This window comes from Pectinophora gossypiella, chromosome Z (genome assembly GCF_024362695.1).
Source record: "Pectinophora gossypiella chromosome Z, ilPecGoss1.1, whole genome shotgun sequence".
NCBI lineage: Eukaryota > Metazoa > Arthropoda > Insecta > Lepidoptera > Gelechiidae > Pectinophora > Pectinophora gossypiella.
Window position 1 is genome coordinate 27,149,593 of NC_065433.1, and position 12,527 is coordinate 27,162,119.

At 40.7% G+C, this 12,527-nt stretch overlaps 1 protein-coding gene across 1 annotated transcript; it reads left to right on the forward strand.

The window, feature by feature from the left end:
* Positions 1 to 444: 444 nt before the first annotated feature.
* Positions 445 to 11,186, forward strand: LOC126380314 (uncharacterized). Its single transcript, XM_050029645.1, has 12 exons — positions 445 to 594; positions 1,335 to 1,499; positions 2,251 to 2,418; positions 4,270 to 4,440; positions 5,448 to 5,627; positions 6,177 to 6,298; positions 6,708 to 6,794; positions 7,345 to 7,532; positions 8,251 to 8,364; positions 8,901 to 9,034; positions 9,808 to 9,948; positions 10,620 to 11,186. Exons 1-12 carry the CDS (start codon positions 561 to 563, stop codon positions 10,925 to 10,927), a joined length of 1,812 nt encoding a protein of 603 aa, XP_049885602.1. The 5' UTR covers positions 445 to 560; the 3' UTR covers positions 10,928 to 11,186.
* Positions 11,187 to 12,527: the final 1,341 nt, after the last annotated feature.

Consider the following 12,527-nt stretch of genomic DNA (forward strand, 5'->3'; position numbering starts at 1 on the left):
TGCATCGTTTATCATTGTTAGGACATTACAGGCTGATCACCTGATTGTCCGTGCTTCGGAAGACACGTTACGCCGTTGGTCCTGGTAACTACTTACTGATGCAAGTTAGTAGTCGTTACACGAGCCATGTCAGGGGCCTTTGGCGGTTCAATAGTAACCTTGACACCAAGGTTGATGGAGTTGGTTATCCACCTCACAACACGATAGAAGAAGATTGAACCTAGCGAGTGATAAGCGCTGAATGGGGGAAATCGCCCACCACGCCCGCGGGGTCGGTAACCTGAAGTGTTTGTTGTCGCGAGTTAGCTAAAGCCCTGGCCGTTCAGCCGCTTAATCGTGAAAGTGGACTCTTAAACAAACAAACAAACTTACTATCTCTATATAGTGTGTTGTGATAATAGGTACTTATGACTAATATTTTATAGATATCACTATGGACGCAATTTGAAATACGAAACTTATAGTTTATAGATAGCATTCAAATAGCAAAGTTGTGGAGCGAAAGCACGGTAGAAATAAGTTCATGAAAAAGTGATTAAGTAGTGTTTTTTTGGGCAAAAATGGAGGCGCAAAGTTTTATTAGGGGGAATACATGTGAGTTAGTTTTATCTACTACTAAACTCTCCACCAACCCGCATTGGAGCAGCGTGGTGGAGTATGCTCCATACCCCCTCCGGTTGATTGAGGGGAGGCCTGTGCCCAGCAGTGGGACGTATATAGGCAGTTTATGTTTATGTTACTACTAAACTACTAAATAAGAGTTTGTGTTTTTTTGTTCACACACAGCAACCTCCGTGTTTTAGTGGTTAGAACGTTATGTTCACGATCTGGAGGTCCGGGTTCGATTCCCGATGGGGACATTGTCGAAATCATTTTGTGAGACTGTCTTTTGTTAGTTAATGGCTTTACAGGCTTGAATCACATGATTGTCTGATAAAATAAGCCGTTGGTCCCGGCTATTAGCCTGTAAAAACACCCACCAACCCGCAATTGATCAGCGTGATGGACATCCATACCCCCTCCAGTTGATTGAGGGGAGGTCTGAGCCCAGCAGTGGGCCGTGAATAGGCAGTTTATGTAATGTTATACTTAAGTAAATAGTAGTCTGGACCAACGACGTAACATGCCTTCTGATGCACGGCAATATCTTACTTTCAGGTAATGAATATTGCTATCTGGACAACCTGAGATCAACCCGAATGTCCTGACTAAACCAGGGATTTTAGTGATATTCCCCTACCGGGAATCAAACCTGGGACCTTCAGATAGAGAGCCGAACGCTCTAACCGCTAAACCACGGAGGCTGTTGTTTAAAGAATGTTCCTTCTCCACAGTACCGCGGCGCATGCGTTCCTGCTTCTTCCTCGGGAAGATCAAGTCTGGGGACCTGCGCGGTGTCACCGCGTCAGCAGTCTTTACAATCATGATGATCGACTTCTGTGCCTACTGGATCCTCTGGCAGATCATCCGGCTTGGCTTGATGCCGCCGTACGTTGCCGGTAGGTTCAGAAGAACACGACAATTTTCCACAGATGCAGAGATCACGAAATTCTACTCTCGTGTTTCGCACATGCTCCTAGGAATTACGCACTTGTCAATTTACCAGCTGGCATGCCTTATCTACTCATCATCTCCCTAGCATTATCCCGTTTTTCACGGAAAAGGAAACATCGTAACTAAGGAAACACATTTTTCGCTCAGAGTGACCATCATTTATGATCCAAATATGAATCGTTGAATCCGGGCCCGTGATAGGATTACAATAGAATAGAATAGATATAGAATGGAACAGGGTCCGTTTACCTAACCAGAAGATTTGACAGGTCTGATTTTTTACAGAAGCGACTGCCTGTCTGACCTTCCGACCCGGGAAGGAAAAACCAGCCAGGTTAGGTCACATACCTCCGAAAATGCATTTCTTGGGAATGTGGGTTTCGACATGATGTCTCCTTTAATATCGGCGATTATAGACCGAGCTGGGCCAGTAAGATTCTAACTCCTAGTAAACCATCGAATGTGCTCGTCTGTACTCCAGATTGTGAAGAAGAGGCATTACACTACTACTCTTCACTAAAATGCCAATTGTGCGGTCGATACAGTCGCTCCTGGATCGGACTCCACAGCCATTTTAAAAAAATGGCAGTTTAGTATGGACAGGCCCTTTATTTATTCTTGTATCCTCCATCAAGCACTCACGCAACCAAATAAAAACAGAACATTTTTCTCATCAATAAACACATGTTCTCACAGATATCCTGATCGCATCTTTGGCGGTCCTCGAGGCAGTGATCACACCCATGTGGGCGCTGCTGTGGCCGACCAGGAGACGGCGCGTGATCATGCTGTGCACCCTGGTATCAGGGATCACTGCCTTCCTGCTGATGTTCATACCTAGCGTCGACGAGGGGGTTGGATCAGGTGGGATCAGGAGTCCTTTAAACATATAGCGGATTATGAATGCTTACACGCCGATATTTAAAGTGCTGTGCCTTTACGCATCTATGTATATGAGGCGTGTGTGTTATGGCCAGGCTATAATCGTTTGTTTCATTTGGTTGAATGTCATTGGCATAAAATTGTTTTGTACAATTTATTATTTCCAACAATCGTGTGCGTCAAGCTAGCGGCCTCAAAAAAAAATGGGCACGAAAAAATAATTTGACCATACCAAAAAATAGTACTCTTATTGAAAAAAATAGTACCTGTTGTAAAAAAATTAGTACCATCACGGTTCTGGATTTATAGCCATGTTTTATTGCACTTGCTAGCTTGACGGTGAGCGAAATTTGGCGAGAGTTAACGACAAGGCCTTTCGCTTTGATTTAAACGCCAAAAAATAGTACCGAAATAGTACTCACCCCCTGCAAAATACCGAAAGTAGTACTTCAACGGTTCCAAAGTTATAAAGGCAGTTCTTTGATCCCGCTAGCTTGACGTTTTGAAAATACCTATTATCTGGGGAACGCTTGCATACTTCAGTATGTAACTAATGTCAATAAACTCGTATGAAATAGTACTCCCTACCATCATAATTTTGATCCGATTCTCTTTGTAGAAATGTTAAAAAATCATCATAACCTATGCCATACATTTGTTGTTGATACAGTCACGTAGACAATTACATAACCTCACAATTTATTCGTAAGTATTGCCATTTTGGAGGTCTACCCTACCATTTCTTTGCACTTCAGTGCTGCTATTACAAAAAATTCCTATTGCATACACCCATATGCACTAATTTTAATAGAAAATGGCTGCATGGGTCTAGTTCTTATCGAAAACAATCTGTGATTTTAATACATCATAATACATTTTTAATCTGCTGTTTTATTTTATAATTTATACCTTCATGTTGAATTTGTTACGGATCGAAGTGTTTGTTAATAAACAATTTGCAGTATTTGTAGAATAACTCAAAGAGTTTCAACAATGATATTACTTTCATCTAACAACCCTGGCACTTCACCAATTTTTACCCAAAAATGGGGAAAAATACTGAAATCTGACAACATTCTTGACCATGTGTAATAATTTTGTTCGCGACTGTACTCGTCTTGATAAATGTATGACATAGGTTATAATGACTTTTTGACATATTTCTACAAAGAGAATCAGGTCCAAATTATGATGGTAGGGAGTACTATTTAATACGAGTTTATTGACATTAGTTACAAACTGAAGTATGCAAGCATTCCCCAGATAATAGGTATTTTCAAAACGTCAAGCTAGCGGGATCAAAGAACTACCTTTATAACTTTGGAACCGTTGAAGTACTACTTTCGGTATTTTGCAGGGGGTGAGTACTATTTCGATACTATTTTTTGGCGTTTAAATCAAAGCGAAAGACCTTGTCGTTAACTCTCGCCAAATTTCGCTCACCGTCAAGCTAGCAAGTGCAATAAAACATGGCTATAAATCCAGAACCGTGATGGTACTAATTTTTTTACAACAGGTACTATTTTTTTCAATAAGAGTACTATTTTTTGGTATGGTCAAATTATTTTTTCGTGCCCATTTTTTTTTTGAGGCCGCTAGCTTGACGCACACCAACAATCGCCATTTGACAACAGCTCATAGAATGGATGTTTAGGTATTTACTTTCTTTGGTTTTTGTCTACAGAATCCCGAGGTTTACTTGGCACCCTCAGGCGTGTTATCTCAAATTTTGCATTGGGTGAGAGCCCTCAGCGCTCCCCATTTGTCCGGCCACATAGTTAATGCCATTTGCGGCAAACCTACAATAAGTCACGTCAAAAAAAATGTCTACAGAATACTGTTCGCCGACCGCGGGTGTTCGTGGCGATAGCTCGCAGCTGGTGCTGCAGCTGTTTCTGCTGGTGATGGTAGCAGTGGCCACCACCTTCTGCCGCGCCGGCATCTGGTGTCACTCCATCCTGCTGTTCGATGAGCACAAGCCCAAGTACTCCACCTTGAACTACGGTAAGCAATCATCATCAGCCGTACGACGCCCACTGCTGGGCATAGGCCCCCCCAAGGATCTCCACGACGATCGGTCCTGCGCTGCCTGCATCCAGCGGCTTCCCGCGACCGGTAAGCATATAGAGTATTTATTTATTTATTTATTTCACTCACAACAACTATCTTTACAGGATAACCTAATGCGACAGAGTTGGGGACTTATTTATACATATTTAAAATTAATCATTAATTATTTAACTAGCACAATATACGATTGCCTTAATTAAGTATATAACAGATCACACTCATTGCTAGTAGTTAGTGACTATTCTATATGGAGACGATATTTATTTTTGACGTCATGTTTTTAATGTATTTTAATTCCTAGAAATATCGGTTTGACGAATTCGTGCCACTCGTGTAGAATATCTACCGTATTCTATTATAATGTTTTCTGTCATCCATCCTGGGTAGGCAAAGGTGGCCAGTCCTAGCAGCTCCGTATTTAGATGTTTTTCGGTCAAATCAAAATCAGACTTCTTTAGTGGTATAGTTTTTAATATAATTATAATATACTACGACCCGCCCCGGCTTCGCTCGGGTGCAATGCTCAGGAAAAATGAAATTATTTACGACATCACATTAAAAACCTCAACAATAACAGTATTTCTCCACTGTTTAATGGATGTTATTATACACATAAACTTTCCTCTTGAATCACTCTATCTATTAAAAAAACCGCATCAAAAGCCGTTGCGTAGTTTTAAAGATTTAAGCGTACATAGGGATATAGGGACAGCGAAAAGAAAAAGCGACTTTGTTTTATACTATGTCGTGACAATTCACTACTGAATTCAACTTTACGAGTTTTAATTCATGTTTGGATCACGTGGGTACCAGAATTTGTGGCCCCTTATTACATGGGACTTAAACATAGCGGGCTGGAGTGGGTGTATTGTATACCCGAAAGGGTAGACAGAGGTGGAGAGAACAAACTGGAGTGTTATGTTACGTTTTTCTTTTTTCAGGTGTAATAGTGATGATCCGTGTCATCGGGTACATTCTCTTACCGAAGCTGCTGGGTAGTGAGTTCGAGGTTGGCATCCTGGCGGTTTTGGCCATAGCGGTTCCTCTGATTATCAACGCTTTGCAGTTCTGGAGGATGCCGGAGTCTTCGCAGGCTCTTGAGAAATGTCCAAGTGACACGAGTAAGTTAATTATGATGAGGAAATATTGAAATGTTTTGGACGACACTAGAATATTTGAATCCGAAATTGTGGACTCGTGAATTTTTTGACAAGTACTTACTAATATAATTTAACCAGCTTCTAACTAACCCGTGACTTCGTTCGCGTGAAACCCTACTATTAAAACTAGTATTTAATTATCATAATAATTTAAAACTGTGATTTACAGACTGTTATTTATAAAGAAAAGAGATTGTTTTTGTGTCATATATGTACGTATATGCTAGAAAGCTAGCAAAGAGAGGAAGGGGAAAACCAAGTAGAGCTTACATGGAACAGATCATAGAGAAGGTAAACGTCGTGTCTTATAAGGAGGTGAAGGAATTGGCCTTTGATAGACAAGAATGGAGAATGCTGCACCGACAAGAGCGTGGCTCTTAAATTAGTGTTGATGATGCTAGACAGAATTCTAAGTGTAGTAGTAGTAATATAAGTGTATTGTTTATATATATCAAGCAAGCAAGTCCCTTTAGATAATAAATAAGTAGGTACATAAGTGATAATTTGCAGGTATATCATCGAGTGCGTACCGCATCTTCACGTCGAAGATGATCATGGGTCAGATTATTGGTATTTCTCTTCTTTGCGGATCCATCTGGGGATTTGGATGGAATCAGGACGAGATAGTTAAGGTATTATGAGTAATATTTCGTTTTTTAAACGAATATCTTTACTATTGGATGACCCGTGAACATTGTTTTCCATAATTTTCTCAACGTTTAAACCTTTTCTGGAGTTCCATGAAAATTTCTAGACTAAAATTAGCCAAATCGTTTAACCCGTTGTCGACTTTCGATAACGTGTCGGCTCTGTGCGAAGGTTTTTCTTGCAGCTTATTTTTCCCGGCTATACAGGCTGAGAGAAGCTGCAGTAGTTTTAGGCAGATGGGACGTTCGTTACGTAACATATTGTCGATTCAAAGAGTAACTTTACCTACTGAATGAAGATATTTTTGAATTTGAATTTGACTAACGAACAGTAAATTCATTTCTATATAATATAGTCTACAAAATGAAGGTATATATCCTATTATTGTTGCAGGCGAAATATCTCGTGTTGGAGCCAGGCGACTTTTTGGCGAGTCAGCTGTATCTGTTGCCTACGCTGGCCATCTTCACAACAGTATCTGTGAGTACACAACTTTCTAGAAAAAGTTCGATATTTTTACACGTCTTTCTATGATGTGACAAAGGCTACTTTTTGTCTCTTTCCATCCCCTCACTTCCCTAAAACGGAGGTGGAAGTTTGGAAATTCTACCAAACTACGTGCGTTGATTACGATGACGTCGTCGACACGATCGTTGCTGGTTTGTACGCTAGGTCGCGTTTTCAAAGTAAATAGTAATTTCTAGTTTTGGTAGTTGACTGGATCAAGAAGAAAGTTCTCAACTATTTTTTTTTCTTATGGCAGTAGTGGTACGAGAGCGGAAAGTAACAAACCCTACGTCATCGACAACCACGATGGGACCAGTTTATAGTTGTCACTGATTGAAAAGGTCTTCTAAAAATATAGGGTTACCTCCTTTTTACATTACTCCTGGAGCGTTTTGTGTAGAATACTCTCGTACTATAGTTATTTCATACAAATACTATTTTGAAAAAGGTTCGTTTTGACGTTTTATAAAAAGTATCGTATTTGACTAATTGGTACACCTGGCAATGATTTTCACGCCAACAGCTGTACGGGCTGGTCTACTCTCTACCGGAGGTGTTCAACAAGGTGTCTGGCGCTAAGCTGGCAACACTATCATCCATCTTGCTGGTGATATCGTACTGCCTGGCCACCCTGACCGTGTCATGCGACCGCGGGCAAGTCGCGGGTCTGGACAGTCACTACGTGCAGCCGAATTGCAGCAGGCACTGCAAGTAAGTAAGAACTGGGGGCCTAAAAAGGCCACGTTAAAGCAATTCATCTCAAAAAGCAATATTGCTATTTGACATTTGTTTGCACTTGCTTTTATATGCGCAAATGTAAAATTGAAATATTGCTTTTTAAATGAACTGCACGCTATAAGTATTCTTCTATCGTGTGGGTTATGAGGTGGATTACCTCTGGATTACTAACCCCATCAACCCTGGTGCCTGGAGTATTATTGAGTCGTCAAAGGCCTCTGGCCTGGCCTATGACTCATTACAATTACGTACTTACATCCTGCCTTATCGGGACTTAACGTGCCTTTCGAAGCGCGGATTTTATTTTCTAACATCCTAGTGATCAGTCTGCAATGTCCTAACAAAACCAGGGCTCAAAAAGTGATTTTTGCGATATTTCCCCACCGGTTATCGCTGGCGGCCCACTAGGATCGATTAATTCTTTTATAGACATAATCCTCTCAGACTAAGAGCTTGGCGTCCAACTGGGCACCCTCAGACCTGCCTTATTTATTTACCGGATGAGAGCCCCCAGCACTCCCCATTTGTGCCGCCAAGTAGTGATTGCGGCAAATCAACAATAAGTCACGTTACAAAGCAAAAGTTAGATACCTACATGTAGATTTCAACGTATCGCTAGTATGCCACCTTAAAGGATGCGTTAACTTAATGTTGTTAGCCACATTCAGCATGAGAGGAACCTTGTTTCCAGCTGTCAGTCTCCATGGAGTGAGTTCAAACCCATCTGTGTGCTGGACAACCTCACGACATACATGTCTCCGTGTCACGCAGGCTGTGAGGGCATCGACACTATTGCTGGGGTCACGTGAGTATTATAAGGTTCTGACGTCATCTCCCTAGCGTCTACATATCCCGTTTTTACAGCAACTACTGCTGAAAGGAAACTATCCCAATTACACGTTAGGATGGTAAAAACTAGGCATATAGGTAGTACATCATCGTCATCATCAGCCCATTAACGTCCCCACTGCTGGGGCACGGGCCTTCCCTATGGATGGATAGGGAGATCGGGCCTTAAACCACCACGCGGGCCCAGTGTGGATTGATGGTTATTAACGACTGCTAATGCAGCCGGGACCAACGGCTTAACGTGCCTTCCGAAGCACGGAGGAGCTCGAGATGAAAACTTCTTTTTGTGGTCACCCATCCTATGACCGGCCTTTGCGAAAGTTGCTTAACTTTAACAATCGCAGACCGTGCGCGTTTACCGCTGCGCCACCGAGCTCCTCAATAGGTAGTACATAATTAAGTGTAACACGTTAATTTTTTTTTGTCAAGATACGGTATAACTTCTATCGTCTGTTTTGAGAGAGATTTAAAATAAAAAAAAACACGTTCCAGGGTACTGCGTGGCTGCGCGTGCGCGCCGACCCAAGGCTTCCAGCGAGCCAGCTTCGGCGCGTGCAACATTAACGACTGCAATGTCGCCTCACAGTTCTTCAGGATGTTCTACTTCCTCATCATTACACTCACTGGTATGCATTTTTTTGTATTAAAATTCTTATACCTATTATTTTGTTTTAAAGCATAGAAAAGTATTTTTATAGCTTTTTACTCATTTGGCTCGATCATTATAGACGGCGATACGGCTAACCACCTATTTATCTTACCATATAATGACCATATACTTGCGTTCCTCATTTGTCCGGCCAAGTAGCTAATGTCATTTGCGACAAAACTACAATAAGTAAAATTAATTACTTAAATTAAAAAAAATAATAAGTAAAACACGAAACTGTCTTTTTTGTTGCTATATGTTTAAATTTCGCAACTGTGTTTTTTATTTTAATTTTTGTTTTGAATCTCAAAGAAAATTATTTTGATTTGCCTTTGGCTGGCTGCGCGGCGAATTAACTTACAATAGCGAATTCATTTTATAGTGCTGGGCGCGCATCCTTGGATGTCAAATTCCGATCTGTGATTTTTGTTCTTTGAATTGTAAATTTAGAAATAATGATGAATTTAAAATTTTCAATAGCGTTTCGGTGGTATGTGACCTGATAGTATTGGTTTTCCCTTCGCGGGTTGGAATTGGAAGGTCATACAGATAGTCGCTTAAATTCTGTAAAAACCGGACCTTTCAAATCCTCAGGTTTGGTAAGCGGACCCTTCGAATAACGGAGATGATAAAATTTTCTTCCCCCTCTTCTTCCGGCCTTTTCCCACGTCTACTTGAGGTCGGCTCTTCTAATATCTGGCAGGCAGAGTTCGTGTAACACGAAATTTTTAAACTCTCGTGTGTTCGCAGTGATGGCGTTGCAAGGCAAGGGTATGATACTCCTGCGCACAGTGGAGCCCCGTGACCGGCCTCTCGCAGTGGGCATCGCTACTGCAGTCACTTTGGTCGTCACTTTCTGCTTCGTACATTTCTCCTACCTAGCCATACAAGGTGAGTGATGCCATTAACGGGTAAGAAAAGAACCCTCAGGGCTCCCCATTTGTTCGGCCAAGTAGTTAATGCTATTTACAATAAATAGGCTAGTTTCCAACTTGTCAAATCAGTTACTTATTAAGTACTAAACGTCAAAACACGAAATTAAAAAGGCACACTGTGACGTCATAGAAAAACGTGATAAAATGTCGGACTTATTATTTCGTTTTTCTTGATTAAAATTCATAAATAGATTTTTTTACCTAAAAAAATAAAAATAGAGAAAAGAAAATTATTTCCGTTAGTTTTAGTTCTGTCTTTATTTAGTAATGACAATTTCATAATTTATCTTGACCCTCAGGCGCTGATCAACTTTGACTTCATGGTTTGGTTTTGTACTGTTTTCCAGTACAATTGTGTATGTGAAGGAACCGTTAATGCTATTAAGTTCTATTGAATTTTAATTGTTTTTATTTGGGTGTAAATACGTTTGTAACGTAACGGTTGTATTAGTTACAAACGAAATGATACATAGGTACATAACATACATAAATAGCCTACATACGTCCCAACTGCCTCCCCTCAATCAACCGGAGGGGTATGGAGCATACTCCACCACGCTGCTCCACAGCAAAAATAAATTAACCTCGTCAAAAAAGGTAGTATTTGACTCTCAATGCATTTTGCAGTGAAAACCTGCGCGTGGCGTGAAGGCGGCAGATGTCTTCTCCAAGACGATGATTTTCCGGTGTACGTGGGCGGCGCCAGCGCAGCTCTAGCCGGGTGCTCTGCTCTCATCGGCATCGCCACTTGGGTCGCCCAGTGCCGCAGCAGAAAGAAGGAGGCTGACCACGCTATGAGACCCCCAAGCAACAGCGCTTTGGACAACACCCCCAATGCCCCAAGTGGTACCCTAACTATGAACGCCCCCCCTAAAAATGCCCCCCCAAGCAACGGTGCCCCAAGTAACGGCACCATAAGGATGACTGAGGCGTGAAGAATCTCATACGTCTAATAAGTTGTAGCTAATAATTATAGTTAAATTACCTCGCATGGATACGAATAGTAATAAAAAATCTTATTTGTAATCGTGTAAGTATTAGGCTGTCTGAAAGCAAAGCAGTGAAAAAGACAGAAAATATTAAAATAAAACATTCCAGATTGTTAAGTATAGTTAAAACTGAAAAGTAGATAATTAAAAAAACCGACTTCAAAAAAGTTACAATAAAATTCGTTGAATACAGTGTTTTTTCTCATCCGTTTTTCTATTTGCGCCCACTTCAGAAGTTATAATCTAACAATGCTTTCAACAAAATATGCCTTACACAGGTTTATGTTTTAAATTAAGTAAGTACTTTTATTTTATACTTTTTTTATGTAAACGAGTAGGTAACACTGACAATACTATTACGTCAGTAAGCAGATACTTATGTCATCAAGAGCACTCGAATATAAAAGGCCTAATAATTATTCATTAAATTCAATTATGTCCGACACAACCTTAACCATTTTCATTTTTTTTATATACTTACGCTCACATCTTTACCATTAGTAAACCTACTTAATGTTAGTGACACCGTAACGAAAACTTTCAAGGATGATTCAGACCATGATTCTGAATTTCTGAGTTTTTTGAGAATTTTCCGTCGCAAAAGTATGGAATTGAGAATAATTTAAAAAATATTTTTTTTAAGAATTTTCTGTCAGGAAATTCCATATTTCATATCAAATCCAAGTTTTCATTACGATGTCACTTAGACCCCGTACAAGTTCGTACACGTAGCCATACGAGTACGTATATATGGGTGTTAGTGACAACTTTTTTTTTTATGGTGACTTATTGTAGATTTGCCGCAGATGGCATTAACTACTTGGCCGGACAAATGGGGAGCGCTGAAGGCTCTCACCCGATACAACGTTTAAGACAACAGGCCTGAGGGTGTCCAGTTGGGCGCGAACCTCGGCTCAGGGCGTCGTCTGAGAGGAAAAATATTTGAAAGAATTAATCGACCCTAGTGGGTCGATAGCGATAAGCGCTGAATGAGGGAAATCGTCGACCACGCCGGCGGGGTCGGTATCGGGGTCCTGAAGTGTTTGGTGTCGCGAGCTGATTGGCTGCCTCTGTGGCTAGAGTAATAGGGTCGTCGGGATCGTATATTATGTCTTTCGGACGCCGATACTTTTCAGTACCGTCCCTAAGCGGAATGTATTCGGAAGCCGAAACTACCAGGGGATTTATTAGTGACATCGTAACGTATACCAAGGGGATCATTTGGCTCATTATTCTGAGTTAATATAATCAAGTGGAATTTTTCGACACAAAAGTACAGAATTGAAAATAATTTATAAAATCACAAAAAAAACATGAATTTTGCAACAGACATTTCATTTGATATAAATTCAGACTCATGAACTGAATCATTCCCCTCAGTATTCGGTACGTTATCACTGACACCCTGTATACTATTAAATTATCTCTCAACCTCATCTCTATTTAGTAGGTACAGTCGAATCGCAAGATAGCAAGATCAATATTGCTGTATAACATTTTTGTGCACTTATTTTTCATGCGCAAATGTCAAATAGCAATATTGCTT

What these genes read in the sequence shown, in the direction of transcription:
- LOC126380314 (XM_050029645.1), top strand. Translation starts at nt 561, where the DNA reads ATGGAGGCGCAAAGTTTTATTAGGGGGAATACAT. An exon ending in TTTTATTAGGGGGAATACAT is followed by an intron (nt 595 to 1,334) that starts GTGAGTTAGTTT and finishes CCTTCTCCACAG; the next exon opens with TACCGCGGCGCATGCGTTCC. An exon ending in AATTGCAGCAGGCACTGCAA is followed by an intron (nt 7,533 to 8,250) that starts GTAAGTAAGAAC and finishes CCTTGTTTCCAG; the next exon opens with CTGTCAGTCTCCATGGAGTG.